Raw genomic sequence first — 17,555 nt, 5'->3', positions numbered from 1 at the left:
ATTAATACTATATGTCCTGCTTCTATATTAATACTATATGTCCTGCTTCTATATTAATACTATATGTCCTGCTTCTATATTAATACTATATATCCTGCTTCTATATTAATACTATATGTCCTGCTTCTAAATTAATACTATATGTCCTGCTTCTAAATTAATACTATATGTCCTGCTTCCATATTAATACTACTGCTTCTGTTTGGCAACATCTCTTGTATCTCTTACTTCCATATTAATACTGAGCTGCTTCCTGTTTTTGTTTCTATCTTGAGCGTGGGTGTATGTGATGTGTCACTATTATGATGATCCCTTTTTTTCTAGAACTATTAATTGATTGTTTATTGCTGCTACTATTATTATCACAGTTGATTGCAAATGAATATCCATGACACCTCAGACAAAAGTGCCTGATCTGATCAGTATAAACTCTCAACCTGATTCTCCTGATCGTCTAGTTTGGTCTAGATTGGTCAGCACCAGGGTTGGGGTCAATTACATTTAAATTCCAGTCAATTCAGAAAGTAAATCCAACTACACATTTCCCTCAGTATTTCCACTGCTGTCCACTGACTGTGTTACTGAATGCTGTCCAGTTAATTCATTCATGTTATTCTCCTGATCTCTTCCTTCACTCTAACGAATCTTGTGATGGGCTGTTTTGATTTCTCTCCCCCCTTTTCCAATCCACTTCCTGTTGCACACTTCCTGTTGCACTGCATGATGGGCATTTGAGCAGGCTCAATATTCTGCATGACCCCCACCACCGGTGTTGGTAGGTTCCAGCATTCCTTCTTCACCAATTAGCTTTCAGCCTTGCCAGTGACTCGCACGCCATCAAAATCTAACTAACCATCACACAGCTAAAAAGGTGGCACCTTGGCTTTCTGAAGCAAACCCAGATAGTTTTCTAGCATGACTCCCAATCTGTTCGTGCTGTCTAGTCAATGATTATTGATTAGTCAAGACAGCACAAACAGATCTGGGATCTGGCTAATAGTTTAATCAATAATAATGAATCAGTAATCATTAGTATGATCATATCAACATGTAGTTGGATCTGCCTTTGCTTTGATACATTTGAGCCCTATATATAGCCTTTGACTTCATCAATTCACAAATCATCTCATCATGGGTGTTGGTGACTTGGGAGTCACAGGGTTGGTTGTGGCATATAACTGACTCATTTGCACATTTCATTTGTCAATGATACTGTATTTAGTCATATCTATAAATGTAAATACTGGAGATAAGTTTTATTCTGTTTCGGGTGTACTACCAAACATGTTACTGTAAATACACATTGGACCCTAAGCTGTGATTGCTTGACCCTTGACCCTTCTCTGCCCTCTCTGTTGACAACATCAGCTTTTGGCTGGTATAACCTCAATATGCCATCCACAAATGTACCACACTGAATCCCCTATACCCTTTACACCCATGGCTGCGTTCCAATCAGATAACTCACTCCCTTCTCTTCTATCTCATGTCCTTTTCCTCTTCAGATCAGATTGATTGATTGATTAGAAAGAACTGGAGGTGTTCAGGCAATATAGTAACTGCCTTCCCTAACCTTCTTGTTGTCTGCTTCCTATTGCTTACATCTATCCAATCCTCTCAGAGGGAAAGGGAGTGAGTTATTGAATTGGAATGCCCCACCACCCCCTCCTCACCACCAGTCCTTCACATTTGCCTGGTGGCCAATTGGCCATACTCCACTCCTCTGTGTGTTGTTGCTTATATGATTTTCCCTTCTGACAAAAGTACCCATGATGCACGGTGGTACGCCAGCATCTGCAGCCACCACATCTGCCACAAGCGTTCCCTTCGCAACCACCTCAGCCAATCAGGTTTGCTCCCGCCCCTCTATCTCTTTATTTTTTCCCTCTCTCTCTCTCTCTATCTCTCTCTATCTCTCTCTATCTCTCTCTATCTCTCTCTCTGTCTCTCTCTCTCTCTTTGTCTTTCTCTCTCTCTCTCTTTCTCTCTCTCTCTGTCTCTCTCTCTCTGTCTCTCTCTCTCTCTCTCTCTCTTTGTCTTTCTCTCTCTGTCTCTCTCTCTCTGTCTCTCTCTCTCTCTCTTTGTCTTTCTCTCTCTGTCTCTGTCTCTCTCTCTCTCTCTCGGTCTCTCCCTATCCCTATCCCAGGAGATGGGTTTCCCTCTCGTTGACTTACACTAGTTGTTTCCAGTTCTTAACATTATTAGATGGACCTTTATAGTGTTGGTTGTTAGAACAGTACATGTGTGATGTTAATGGTCAACTTTTAATGTCCTTGTTAAATACAAGTAAAAAATGTTATTAACTTGTCATTCTGGGGAGACATTTACTGTTTGTCGTTATAATGTCTGACATCATTTTAACCTCGATGTTTGTCCTTTCTTATTTTGAGGACTCTTCCTTATCAAAGTTGACTACCAATGAGTACATGCAATTGGTATGTATGAGGAGGTTTTCCTTCTTTTTGTAAAGTATTTTGTACAGCAGGTGCTGGAAGCAGTTGCTATCTGTTGCCACTTGGTTCTTCTGCAGCTGCTTACGTAGGGCATCGCTGTGCCGCATGCAGTCAATGCTACTGCAGTGTCTGAGGAGTCCACATTTTCCTGCTGCTGACATTCCAAGGCCGTTTAGTGAGGAGACATTACAGTTGAGATGTAGAAGTACACAGCATGTGGTCACATTGGACAAGGAAAAAGAATACATAGTCAAAAAATATATATGTTTACCTATACTGAGAGTGCAACAAGAAATTAGATTCAACATTATTATCCCCAAGGAAAATGTGTTTATCCTTAACTACCTGCAGGTCATTTTTGTATTGCCCAAACATATATTTTTTAAAGGAGGTCACCAAATTGGAGGACTTGAGTTTGCATGGGTAGCCACCTCACTACCAACTGACATTTAGTCTCCTTCCCCTCACACACGCCCCGCCAACCCTTCCTTGATCAGGTGTCAGTGATCCTATAAAATGTTTGCTTTTATCTAGATAACGTTGTAACCACATTCTGCCTTATCTTGCTATCTTCATCTCCTTTTGGGTAATGAACTCTGAGATTTGCTTAAAACTGCGGATTAGGGTCCGATGATGTGCATAAGATGTGGGATGTGTTTTTGAGGGGTGGGGGGGTTCCGAGGATGTGCATAAGATGTGCATAAGATGTGGGATGTGTTTTTTAGAGGTGGGGGGTCAGATGATGTGCATAAGATGTGCATAAGATGTGGGATGTGTTTTTGAGGGGTGGGGTTCCGATGATGTGCATAAGATGTGCATAAAATGTGGGATGTGTTTTTGATTTCTCTGCTCTGTCTCCATCCACAGATTCCAATCATTTCTGCCGATCATCTGAGTAACCACAAGTATCTGACTCAAATGTAGTCAAGAACAGTGAGTTTCTATTCATCTCTGTTTCTCTACAGTATGTTTACCTTCCAACCCCGCCAAGAATATCTGAGTGCATTTAGCCAAATTATGGCAGCATTTTTCTCCATGCTTATACATGTAAAGGAGCAATCTGCAATCGCTACACACACTGCATTCGGAAAGTATTCAAATCGCTTGACTTTTTCCACATTTTGTTACATACATTTAAAAATGTTTTTTTAACTTTAATATTACATTTACATAAGTATTCAGACCCTTTACTCAGTACTTTGTTGAAGCACCTTTGGCAGCGATTACAGCATTAAGTCTTCTTGGGTTTGACACTACAAGCTTGGCACACCTGTATTTGAGGGGTTTCTCCCATTCTTCTCTGCAGATCCTCTCAAGCTCTGTCAGGTTGGATTGGGAGCGTTGCTGCACAGCTATTTTCAGGTCTCTCCAGAGATGTTCGATCGGGTTCAAGTCCGGGCTCTAGCTGGGCCACTCATAGACATTCAGTGACTTTTCCCGAAGCCACTCCTGCGTTGTCTTGGCTGTGTGCTTTGGGTCATTGTCCTGTTGGATGGTGAACCTTCACCACATTATGAGGTCTTGAGCCCTCTGGAGCAGGTTTTCATCAAGGATCTGTACTTTGCTCTGTTCATCTTTCCCCCGATCCTGACTAGTCTCCCAATCCTTGCCGTTGAAAAGCATCCCCAAAGCATAATGCTGCCACCACCATGCTTCACCGTAGGGATGGTGCCAGATTTCCTCTAGATGTGATGATTGGCATTCAGGCCAAAGAGTTCAATATTGGCTTCATCAGACTAGAGAATTGTGTTACTCATCATCTGAGAGTTTTAGGTGCCCTTTGGCAAACTCCAAGCGGGCTGCGTGTGCCTTTTACTGAGGAGTGGCTTCCGTCTGGCTCTCTACCATAAAGGCCTGATTGTTGGAGTGCTGCAGAGATGGTTGTCCTTCTGAAAGGTTCTCCCATCTCCACAGAGGAACTATGGAGCTTTGTTAGAGTGACCATCGGGTTCTTGGTCACCTCCCTGACCCTGGCCCTTCTCCCCTGATTGCTCAGTTTGGCCGAGCTGCCAGCTCTAGGAAGAGTCTTGGTGGTTCTAAACTTCTTCCATTTAAGAATGATGGAGACCACTGTGTTCTTGGGAACCTTCAATGCTGTAGAAATGTTTTGGTACCCTTCCCCAGATCTGTGCCTCGACACAATCCTGTCTCGGAGCTCTACATACAAGTCCTTCGATCTTATGGCTTGGTTTTTGCTCTGACATGCACTGTCAACTGTGGGATCTTATATAGACAGGTGTGTGCCTTTCCAAGTCATGTCCGATCAATTAAATTTACCACAGGTGAACTCCAATCAGATTGGAGTGGACCTGAGCAGGATGCAATTTCAAGTCTCATAGCAAAGGGCCTGAATACTTATGTAAATAAGATATTAGCTAGCCGTCTTTATTACTTCCTGGTCTCATTCTTGCTGGCATCAGAAGTTTAAAAAAAGTATTAATCTAATTGGCCTCCATATAACTCTTACAGAATTTCCATGTGGACGGGGATATTGGAAACTTAATCAAAGCCTACTGGATGACAAATTATTCTTAACAAAGACAAAATATTTAATAATTGACTTTTTTCTGTACAACAGTGATGGGAAAAAAGTATTTGATCCCCTGCTGATTTTGTACTTTTGCCCACTGACAAAGAAATGATCAGTCTATAATTTTAATGGTAGGTTTATTTGAACAGTGAGAGACAGAACAACATCAAAAAAATCCAGAAAAACGCATGTCAAAAATGTTATAAATTGATTTGCATTTTAATGGGGGAAATAAGTATTTGACCCCTCTGCAAAACATGACTTTACTTGGTACTTGGTGGCAAAACACTTGTTGGCAATCACAGAGGTCAGACGTTTCTTGTAGTTGGCCACCAGGTTTGCACACATCTCAGGAGGGATTTTGTCCCACTCCTCTTTGCAGATCTTCTCCAAGTCATTAAGGTTTCGAGGCTGACCTCCACATATTTTCTATGGGATTAAGGTCTGGAGACTGGCTAGGCCACTCCAGGACCTTAATGTACTTCTTCTTGAGCCACTCCTTTGTTGCCTTGGCCGTGTGTTTTGGGTCATTGTTATGCTGGAATAACCATCCACGACCCATTTTCAATGCTTTCTTGAGCAGGGGGACCTTGCGGGCGCTGCAGGATTTCAGTCCTTCACGGTGTAGTGTGTTACCAATTGTTTTCTTGGTGACTATGGTCCCAGCTGCCTTAAGATCATTGACAAGATCCTCCCGTGTAGTTCTGGGCTGATTCCTAACCGTTCTCATGATCATTGCAACTCCACGAGGTGAGATCTTGCATGGAGCCCCAGGCCGAGGGAGATTGACAGTTAATTTGCGAATAATCGCACCAACTGTTGTCACCTTCTCTCCAAGCTGCTTGGCGATGGTCTTGTAGCCCATTCTAGCCTTGTGTAGTAGGTCTACAATCTTGTCCCTGACATCCTTGGAGAGCTCTTTGGTCTTGGCCATGGTGGAGAGTTTGGAATCTGATTGATTGATTGCTTCTGTGGACAGGCGTCTTTTATACAGGTAACGAGCTGAGATTAGGAGCACACTCTTAAAGGGAGTGCTCCTAATCTCAGTTTGTTACCTGTATAAAAGACACCTGGAAGCCAGAAATCTTTCTGATTGAGAGGGGGTCAAATACTTTTTTCCCTCATTAAAATGCAAATAAATTTATAACATTTTTGACATGTGTTTTTCTGGATTTTTTTGTTGTTTTTGTCTCTTACTGTTCAAATAAACCTACCATTAAAATTATAGACTGATAATTTCTTTGTCAGTGGGCAAACGTACAAAATCAGCAGGGGATCAAATACTTTTTTCCCTCACTGTAGGTACATTAGATCCCCTTATTGTATGGGACACTTTTAAATGTACTTTCAAAGGCCATTCAATACAATACTCATAATTTAAACAAAAGCAGTTTAGGTCAAAAGAGATTAGACTAATAAAGGAAATAGAGGAAGTAACAGCGCAGGTAGATGGAAATGGAAACTGTGCTCTAGAGGCACAAAATAGGTTAAAGGATAAACAAAAAGAATTGGAGGTACTTATTCAAGAATGATCAAGTGTAATGTTTTACAAAAATAAAGCGAATTGGATAGAAAATTGTGAAAAATGCACAATATTTTTCTTGAATTTTCAACATTAATTTATAGAAACTCATTGCAAATGATGGAGTCATCCATGATTCACCAAATTATATTTGGAAGGGGAATCAAAATATTTTAAGCTTTCTGTAAGTTTTCTTTTCATTCTCTGCCATTTCCACTGAATGATGTTATATGTAAGGATTTATTTCCTAATAATAATAATAATAATAACAATAATGTAAAATGAACAAATGTTCAGAAAGTGAAGGCCAACTTACAGGAGAGGAACTTTTTTCAGTCTGGAAAAACACTAGGGCTTGATGGTATACCAGTAGAGTTATATCAGACCTTTTTTGATGTACTCAAATATCCATTATTAGCATGTTTTAATAACTTCTATTTAAAATGGTAGACTTTCAGGTACTCAACAAGTACCTGAAAGTCTACCATTTCATTACTAGTAAAACAGGAACCAGGTGGTAAGTAGAAAGTTTCAGTCCATTTAAAAAACTGGAGGCCTCAAACACTTCAATGTTGTGATGCGAAAATCCTGGCAAAATGCATAGCACATAGAATAAAAAAGGTTTATACCAGATATTGTTTATCCTGATCAGACAAGTTATTTACATGGAGATAATATACGACAATTACTTGAAACATTTGAACATTATGAAACATCTAAGATACCAGGTCTGGTTTCATAACAGATTTGTAAAAGGTGTTTGATAAAGTACGACTAGAATTGATATATAAATGCCTGGATTACGTTAATTTTGGTGAATATCTTATACAATGGGTTAAAGTTATGTACAGCAACCCCAGATGTAAAATAGTAAATAATGGTTACTTCTCAGAAAGTATTGAGCTTTTAAGAGGAGTAAAACAAGGATGTCCGTTGTCTCCATATCTGTTTATTATGGCCATTGAAAGGCTAGATATTAAAATGAGATCCAACAAGAACATCAAGGTGTTAGAAATCCAGGGGAATAAAACAAAATTGTCTATGTATGCCGATGACTTAAGTTTTTTCTTAAGTCCGTGATCTGGATCCCTATGTATGCCGATGACTCAAGTTGTTTCTTAAGTCCGTGATCTGGATCCCTGCACAGTCTCATTGAAGATCTTGATCACTTTTCTAGCCTCTCTGGACTAAAACCTAATTATGACAAGTGTACCATATTATGTATTGGATCGTGAAAAGACACAGTGTTTACACTATCTTGTAGTTTACCAATAAAATGGGCGGATGGAGAAGTAGACATACTTGGTATTCACATCTCAAAAAGCTTCCTGCCATCCAGGACCTCTATACCAGGCGGTGTCAGAGGAAGGCCCAAAAAATGTAATAGACTCCATCCACCCTAGTCATAGACTGTTCTCTCTGCTACCGCACGGCAAGCGGTATCGGAGCACCAAGTCTAGGTCGAAAAGGCTCCTTATCAGCTTCTTCCCCTAAGCCATAAGACTCCTGAACAGCTAATCAAATGGCTACTCAGACTATTTGCATTGCCCCCACCCCCTTTTACGCTGCTGCTACTCTCTGTTTATTATCTATACATAGTAACTTTAACTCTACCTATATGTACATATTACCTCCATTATCTCGACTAACTTGTGCCCCCGCACATTGACTCTGTACCAGTACCCCCTGAATATAGCCTCGCTACTGTTATTTTACTGCTGCTTTTTAATTATTTGTTATATTTATTTTTAACTTAACACATATTTTTCTTAACTGCATTTTTGGTTAAGGGCTTGTAAGTAAGCATTTCTCTGTAAGGTTGTATTCGACGCATGTGACAAGTAAAATTTGATTTGATACTTTACGATTAGAAAGGTTAAAAATGTATGTAAAACAGCATAGCACAATTTAATATATATGGCACATGGAAACCAAACGAGGGTGGTCTATGGTGATAGGTGGGATGGGCTGAGAGTGGCTGAGGGGCGGGCTTAAAGAGCTGAGGTCTATGGTGATAGGTGGGATGGGCTGAGAGTAGCTGAGGGGCGGGATTAAAGAGCTGAGGTCTATGGTGATAGGTGGGATGGGCTGAGAGTAGCTGAGGGGCGGGATTAAAAAGTTGAGGTCTATGGTGATAGGTGGGATGGGCTGAGAGTAGCTGAGGGGCGGGATTAAAGAGCTGAGGTCTATGGTGATAGGTTGGATGGGCTCAGAGTAGCTGAGAGGCGGGATTAAAGAGCTGAGGTCTATGGTGATAGGTGGGATGGGCTGAGAGTAGCTGAGGGGCGGGATTAAAGATTTTATGTTTAGTAATGTTTTATTGTTATGTGATTGCTTTATATAAAAGTACCATGTATGTAAAATGTGTATGTGTCACGCTCGCTATCCTCAAACTCCCTGTCATAAATCAACCATGGCGCAGCGTGCATGTAGTTCCACATCTTTTAATGAAAGTGAAACCGAAACAACCAAAAAATAAACAGGTAACCAAGCAAAGAACGTGACGCAACCGAGGTGCACACAAACACACACGGAAAAATAATTACCCACAACGCACAGGTGGGAAAAGGCTACCTAAGTATGGTTCTCAATCAGAGCCAACAACAGACAGCTGTCCCTGATTGAGAACCATACCAGGCCAAGACACAGAAATACAAAAACATAGAAAAAAGAACATAGAATGCCCACCCTAGTCACACCCTGGCCTAACCAAAATAGAGAATAAAAAGCCTCTCTATGGCCAGGGCGTGACAGTATGTAAAATGTATATGTACAATATATGTCTATGTAGCAGAAAAGATAAAAAAAAATGTATATAAAAAAATTGATACTTGGTGGATGGGTTTAAAAAAATAATGAAAAAATTACAAAAAAAATAGGTATTTCTGTTTTAATTTTAATACATTTGTACAGATTCTAAAAAACTGTTTTTGCTTTGTCATTGTGGGGTATTGTGTGTAGATTAATGTTTTATTGATTTAATCTATTTTAGAATAAGGCTGCAACATAATATTTTCTGAATGCAGTGTATTTTCTGAATGCAGTGTATTTTCTGAATGCAGTGTATTTTCTGAATGCAGTGTATTTTCTGAATGCAGTGTATTTTCTGAATGCAGTGTACGCGTTGGGATTTAAATTAATGATATATGCCCATTGAGCTCTGTCTATGAATTTGAGAGTGGTTACATTTCTCCAGCCTCATCCCTCAGATTTTTGACAAAACAGTGTTGGGGTCTCCGCTTGGTTTTTGTTTGAACTGCAGATTGCAGCTTTAAGCAACCTTTCAGAGAACAACAATAAGATATTGGAAGGCTAGCTTCATTTGAAAATAATGTATTTTTTAATGTAATTCCTCGCCTCTTGTTTTACAGATCAAATGAATGGTTGATGGCACCGTCCAAGCCTAAAGAGTTCAGCCTTTATGTAAATAGTGTTCAGAATGTCAAGCAATGGACTGGAGGACCATCGGTCATCATCTCTCAGCCACTCTGGAATGCTGGTCTTGTTACGCATGCAAACATCGGTGTGCTCGGTCGATGCCATGACAAACACACATACACACACACACACACACACACACACACACACACACACACTCGTCCTCCAAGTCAACGTCCAGCTGAGAAGAGGAGTGTCTGTCTGTCTGTCCATCTCTGCTGACAGACAGACGCTGAGTACATTAACAGTACACCTGTTTGTTCAAACACAAAACCATGGCACTCAAATGATTTTTCCTTTTTTGTGCACACACATGAGGTTGAGACCGAGGTGTTGTTGCATCTACCCTGAATAATACAGTGTTGGTACGTTGGTAGACCAAGACAGATTTTTTTTTATTCGCTTTGTTCTGTTTTTAAATTAATCGACTTAAAACATTTGCAAACGTGCCCCTTAAATTTAAATTTCAATCAGAAAGGCACAATACATTTTAAAAGGGCGAAACGTCAGAGCATGTACAGTTTTCTGTTTTTAATAAGGCTTCTAGTTAAACTAGATACTAAAATGAGGGTCAGAGACATATGAATGTTCTGGGTAAGAAACACACCTGTGTATCTTTTGAAAGCACAGCTTTAAGCACCATAGAGGCCATACATCCCAAGCCAGAGTGTTAGTTCAGCAGTGTTATTCTGTTTACCTAAGATATGTGTTTTGTATGGCTCAAGTTTTGATTTTTACATAATTTCTTCATTGTCTATTTAAGTCATAAGGCCCGAGGAGGTGTGGTATGTGGTCAATATACCACGGCTAAGGGCTGTTCTTAAGCACGACCTTAGCCGTGGTATATTGGCCATATACCACAATCCCCCGAGGTGCTTTATTGCTATTATAAACTGGTTACCAACGTAATTAGAGCAGTAAAAATAAATGTTTTGTCAAACCCCTGGTATACGGTCTAATATACCATGGCTGTCAGCCAATCAGCATTCAGGGCTCGAACCACCCAGTTTATAATTAAGCAATAAGGCCCTCGGGTGTGTGGTATATGGCTACATACCAATGCTAAGGGCTGTTCTTATGCACGATGTATCACGGAGTGCCTGGATACAGCCCTTAGCCTTGGTATATTGGCTATATACCACACACCCCCCAGGTGCCTTATTGATGCTATAATCTGGTTATCAATGTAATTAGAGCAGTAAAAATAATAAATGTTTTGTCATACCCGTGGTATACGGTCTAATATACCACGGCTGTCAACCAATCAGTATTCAGGGCTCGAACCACCCAATTTATAATAGTTTTTTAAAAATTGTACCATTTGCTTTGTTGTTGGGGTTGTCTCAAGCCTTTTAAGTCGTCAATCTCCTACATCTAAAAACAGAGGTGCCTTTTCTCTTTTTATCGATCTGTTTTTGTTTCGCCTTTCTTTTTGTGCTTTATTGTTGTGTTTATCAGACGGGCTGAGCTCATGGTGACTGAGGAGGTGTAAGTCCGTAGACTCTAAAGCCTGTTGAAGTGATGTTGGACGTACTAGCTCTCCATCAGGTGTTAATTCCTTGTTTTCAGCCTTAAAGGTGGAGGGGTTCTAAAACTGTGTCTGCAAAGAAGCACCGTAAAACCATGTGTTGTTAAAGTAAGAAAGTCAGACTTAAATTAGGTCATAAGAAGATTTGGCACTTGGTTGAGTGTTTTTGTGCTTCCCCTACCCCATTACCCATCTATAGGCTAATTTAACTTTAATTGAGGTAATACAACAAAATCATTGATTTGATATTAATCAAAAAAATAACGAAATCTTTTCCTTTTTGGACCTGATTTAATCCGGTTCTGGATACCAAAGCACAGTTCTGCTCATGCACGAAGTGTTACCGAAGTATATGACCAAATTCAGGAAGGTTCAACACAGAATTGGGGGAGCAGAGAATGAATTTCATAACCCTTGTTTTCACATGCCATTATGTTCTGTGATTTCATTTGTTGTTTTTTCTGTTTTGGCTGAGGTGTAAAATCTCTTTACTGATTGTAATGTACCTAATACCTATTCAATTGTATCTATTGAAGCCTTAGATTACTGGACTGGGTCCCAACCCAATCACATGTACTTTCAATCACCATGCAGGCAATGAACACCAATGATATTTTATAGTCCGTACACATACTGCATGTGGTTTTTGATTTTTTGTTCTTTTTTTTCTCAAGTAACAATTTACTCTCTTAAATTTCATTGAACTCATGTGTTATGTATTACTTAAGGATTTGAATATATTTGAATATTTAGTTTGTAGATTTTCGCCTTATTATATTCTACTTGACAATATTGTTAAATAGCCGTTGTAGACTGAGGTGGGATTACATCCATAACTTTTTTAAACCATATTCATGATTAATAATAATGTGTGGAGTCAGATAAAGTATTCAAATCATTCATGTAGCTGGATGTCTCTTTAGATTGAAGAGGTTCATTATCAATTAATTTTGTTGATCAAAGACCTTTTGATATTGATACAAGGAATGACATTGATTTGATCAGTTGGTAGGTTGCCAAGGCATCAACTCTGGCTGAAAACGAATGTTTCAACTAGCTCTTTTTTCTTTGAGGTCTTGTTTGAAAATATATTGTGTCGAAATGTAGATTGTCCATGTTTAGGGAAGGAGAAAACAAGTTATTTTCTACTTTATCCATTTCAACAAAAATATATTGTTTTAATATTTCTTAAGATTGCCCTGAATATCAGGCCAAAATGAACAGTGAGATTGATGGGTCTCTGGAGTTGGGTAAATAGTGAGATGAGAGGTGAAGTAGTAGACTTTGCCGAATCGGGAAGGTCTGTAATGCTGCAGATGAACGATCTTTAAACTAAGGGACGAAGGTTGACTTTTTGCACTTCTGTATATAGTCAATGAACAGAGAAAAAACATGTATCATATTGAGATATTATTTTGAATAAAAAATTCTATAATTATAAGGAATTTTGTTAGGTTAATTTAAAACATCTAAACTGAAAGACCAGCTAAACAAATTGGCTTGCAAAAAGAAAGAAAATCGCACCAGTTTCTCAGCCAATGCACTCAGAAAAAGCTTTGTGTGTTTTGGCTTCTTTTGTCAGTGGCTTGTAGTTTGCCAGGAAATTCTCAAGGGGAGCATGCCCCCTTCACTCCCACTCCCCTTGTAGTTTTTATTTTATTTTCATTTACATAAAACAAATATCCTATATTGTCTATATTTCAAATGTTGGACCAGGCCCTTCATACTTGGACCTCTGGTACAATAACTACAATAAATGATATTAGAAACCATATAATATTTTAGTTGATTTGACTGCATGTAAAAGAACACAAATGTAAACAATCTATATAGGTAGATAAGGAAAATTCATATTTTTAATTTACTAAATAACATCGACATTTGGGGAAATGAGACTGCAGACAAGTCATCGATCACTTGTGATATAACATTTTACCAAGAAACTCCATGAGATCTCAAGAATAAGATGTAATGTAAATGCCAAACCACCCAAGAAATATTGTCTTATCACAGTAATATTAGTCATGTCAACATGGACTCGCGGGACAGATACAGCTAATGCTACCAGGTAACTGTGCACTCAGCAGGCGAAGGCTCACCACCATACTAAATGAATAGGTCTCTTTCAAATGAATGTACCCGTCTTCAGTCAAGGTCAACTTATTTCAGACTCGAGGTCGCTGTATAAGTGCTATTGAACCAAAGCGTCACTTTCTCCAAACCAACCAGTGCTGCTCGGACAGATTTCACTGTCTCTCGGCTTCTTATTAAACCAAGGTCTCTCTTCCCTGCTGGGGGCACACAGGCTTGACTGCTTATTATGTGTAAGTGATCACTTACATTTTTTTTTTTGCTTATAGTTGCTACAGAATAATGTACTACTCTGCTTTCAGATTTGTTTTATGCACAATTTATTGTTGCCATAAATGACTCTTGCTGTTATGAATTATAAAAAAAAAATGAATAAAACTAAAACTGATTTGCTCACGCAACTCATCTATGGTCTCCGTGTTTGTCTGTTAACTTTAGTCATTGAAACATTACTTTACAGAGCATCCAAAACACATCAGAACATGTTCCAAAAAATAACGAGGCACTCTGACATCACATGAAAACAGACAGATTCTGCTTCAAACTCTAGTCTCATTGCCATCTAGTGGACAAATAATTGTCTTCACCCAAATAACACCAGTGAAATTGGACACCCATTTATCAAATAAAATAAAATGTTATTGGTCAAAAACACATGATTAGCAGATGTTAATGCGAGCGTAGTGAAATGCTTGTGCTTCTAGTTCCGACCATGCAGTAATATCTAACAAGTATTCTGCAATGGGATGTCTACTCAGCTAATCAAAAGTCTTGTAGATTAGTTGAGTCTGCTGTGCTCATGCTGTGCTGGAGCAAACATGCGGCTTGTGGCTGCCAAGTTGTGGATCATGGTTGGTGACTAGCACTGCTTTATGTTATCATACTGTACTGTCTGGTTCATCATGAGAATGGGACATGACGACAACAAAGAAACACAAATTATGATCTCAACAACAGTTCTGAATTAAGGGCTCCCGAGTGCACTGCATCTAAGTGCTAGAAGTGCCATGTTCTGTTATAATCTCCACCCGGCACAGCCAGAAGAGGACTGGCCACCCAACATAGCCTGGTTCCTCTCTAGGTTTCTTCCTAGGTTTTGGCCTTTCTAGGGAGTTTTTCCTAGCCACTGTGCTTCTACACCTGCATTGTTTGCTGTTTGGGGTTTTAGGCTGGGTTTCTGTACAGCACTTTGAGATATCAGCTGATGTACGAAGGGCTATATAAATACATTTGATTTGATTTAGAGGTGTCACTTACAGACACCCTGGTTCAATTCCAGGCTGAATCACAACTAGTAGTGATTGGGAGTCCCATAGGGCGGTGCACAATTGGCCCAGCATTGTCTGTCATTGTCATTGTACTTAAGTGACTTGCCTGGTTAAATAAAAACAATTATTGATTTCAAATCCTGCTGAAATGCACTCAATAGTGTGTGGAAGACTTATGTAGAGCCTACATTGGGCAGGAACCAGCTTTGACTGACAATTAAACCTCCAACTAGGTGAAAAATCTGTCAATGTGCCCTTGAGCAAAGCACTTAACCCTAATTAATCCAGTATATTGCTCTGGATCAGAGTGTCTGCTAAATGATTCAAATGTAATAGTTAAACAATAAAGTGGCACTCCAGTGTTCTTTTCACCTCATTTAACACCTGATTTACTTAACAAAAGGCACATCTCAATAGCTGGTCCAGGTATGTCATGACATTGCACAAGTGGAGGAGGGGCAGGGCTTTCCTGTTTTGGATGGATTCCCATCAGACCAACTCATTGAATGCCCTACTTTTTTAAAAGTTTGTAGATATGTCTAAATAAACATTTGTGTGTACTTTACTGTATTTTTTTCTTGGGATATTACTTTTTTATAGTAAAACTTAAAGATAGTGGGAAAATGTCAGGACTGTTCACTATTTTGAAGTGAAATACTTGAAGGAACTATGACCCAAGGCAGTTAGCCTACTTTGAGTGTATGTAGAGCCTACCCTCATACCAGAGAGACAAATAGGACACAGATTCCGTCTCGAACCAGGGGATGGTGATGTCACTATCAGTAGGTTCCCTGGGGCATTGGGAACCTGTCTCTCTGGATTCTACACAGATGACTTACACTTCCTGTGTCAGAGAGCTTCAATGATGACAAGACACCTTTTGGGGGACATGATCGTTTTCTGTTCCATTGCTTCCATTATTTCACCTTTATTTAACCAGGTAGGCTAGTTGAGAACAAGTTCTCATTTACAACTGTGGCCTGGTCAAGATAAAGCAAAGCAGTGCGACACAAACAACAACACAGAGTTGCACACAGAATAAACAAACGTACAGTCTATAACACAATAGAAAAAAAAAGTCTATATACAGTGTGTGCAAATGGCGGGAGGAGGTAAGGCAATAAATAGGCCATAGTAGCGAAGTAATTACAATTTAGCTAATTAACACTGGAGTGATAGATGTGCAGATCATGATGTGCAAGTGGAAATACTGGTGTGCAAAAGAGCAGAAAAGTAAATAAAAACAATATGGGGATGAGGTAGGTAGATTGGGTGGGCTATTTACAGATGGGCTGTGTACAGCTGCAGCGATCGGTTAGCTGCTCAGATTGCTGATGTTTAAAGTTAGTGAGAGAGATATAAGTCTCCAACTTCAGCAATTTTTGCAATTCGTTCCAGTCATTGGCAGCAGAGAACTGGAAGGAAAAGTGGCCAAAGGGGGTGTTGGCTTTGGGGGTGACCAGTGAGATATACCTGCTGGAGCGCGTGCTACGGGTGGGTGTTGTTATCATGACCAGTGAGCTGAGATAAGGCGGAGCTTTACCTAGCAAAGACTTATAGATGACCTGGAGCCAGTGGGTCTGGCGAAACAGTAAAGCCCTAGTTTATGGTGATGTTTGTTAAAAGTAATGGATGCCTTGAGAAAATGGCATATTTCATTCAGTCATAGATTTCATAAAGAATATGTCTATAATAAACATACTGTAGTCTCCAACCTACAGTACCAGTCAAAATTTTGGACACACCCACTCATTCAAGGGTTGTTCTTTATTTATTTAAAAAAATAAATAATTACATTGTAGAATAATAGTGAAGACATCAAAACTATGAAATAACACATATGGAATCATGTAGTAACCCAAAAAGTGTTAAACAAATCCAAATATATTTTATATTTGAGATTCTTCAAAGTAGCCGTTGCCTTGATTTTTTTTTTTTTTTTTTTTTTTATACCTTTATTTAACCAGGCAAGTCAGTTAAGAACAAATTCTTATTTACAATGACGGCCTGGGAACAGTGGGTTAACTGCCTGTTCAGGGGCAGAACGACAGATTTGTACCTTGTCAGCTCGGGGGTTTGAACTCGCAACCTTCCGGTTACTAGTCCAACGCTCTAACCACTAGGCTACCCTGCCGCCCATGACAGCTTTGCACAATCTTGGCATTCTCTCAACCAGCTTCATGAGGTAGTCAGTCACCTCATGATTACCTCATGTTCCCAAAAATCATTCAAATCGATTTTCCCCCTGTCGTAGCCCCCAGAGTTTCCATTTTTTTTAATGCACTGAAGTCGGAAGTCTGAGATTTCCAAGTTCCTTATTGTTTTGAATGCGGCACCACTTGTCTTGAAAGCACCAAGACACAAGATTGTCACCCGCTTTCAATGGGCAACATTCTGTTGAATATTAATAGCCTTTGCTTTACTGTAATATTACTAAAGCTAGGCCTATAAATCATAAGCCTCCTGATATCAACCTCATCATATAAGATAAGTATTGTGGGGACATTCCCTGGACAACACACTTCAAGGCGTCTTGTAACAGTAATTTGTTACAAAGAGCACGGGTCACCTGACTGACACAAGAGTGAGTGACAAATATTTGTATTGAGTAACGTTTTGGGTGACTGCCCCTTTACGAAAACGGAAGTAAGCCTTGGCTCGTGACGTTAGTTGCCTTGCGCCGAGAAACAGTGGGCAGGAAACGACAGGCAGAGAAAGACTTGTT

General features: G+C 39.6%; 1 protein-coding gene across 16 annotated transcripts in view; it reads left to right on the top strand.

Annotated features, from left to right (window-relative positions):
• LOC139387224 (muscleblind-like protein 1) overlaps positions 1-13,967 on the top strand; it is a 115,432-nt gene extending 101,465 nt beyond the window's left edge. For 4 of the 16 annotated variants that reach the window (XM_071133307.1, XM_071133315.1, XM_071133308.1 and 1 more), the window contains 5 exons: positions 740-775; positions 1,765-1,850; positions 2,391-2,435; positions 3,321-3,386; positions 9,877-13,967. In XM_071133307.1, coding sequence (XP_070989408.1) covers positions 740-775; positions 1,765-1,850; positions 2,391-2,435; positions 3,321-3,377 — 224 coding nt within the window. In that variant the 3' untranslated portion in view covers positions 3,378-3,386; positions 9,877-13,967. The remainder of the gene's footprint in view (positions 1-739; positions 776-1,764; positions 1,851-2,390; positions 2,436-3,320; positions 3,387-9,876) is intronic. The other 12 variants (XM_071133313.1, XM_071133321.1, XM_071133320.1 and 9 more) reach the window with 5 other exon arrangements.
• Positions 13,968-17,555: the final 3,588 nt, after the last annotated feature.

Source organism: Oncorhynchus clarkii, chromosome 28 (assembly GCF_045791955.1).
Source record: "Oncorhynchus clarkii lewisi isolate Uvic-CL-2024 chromosome 28, UVic_Ocla_1.0, whole genome shotgun sequence".
Taxonomy (NCBI): Eukaryota; Metazoa; Chordata; class Actinopteri; order Salmoniformes; family Salmonidae; genus Oncorhynchus; species Oncorhynchus clarkii.
The sequence above is the reverse complement of the archived record's forward strand: the minus strand, read 5'-3'. Positions and strand labels throughout refer to the sequence as shown.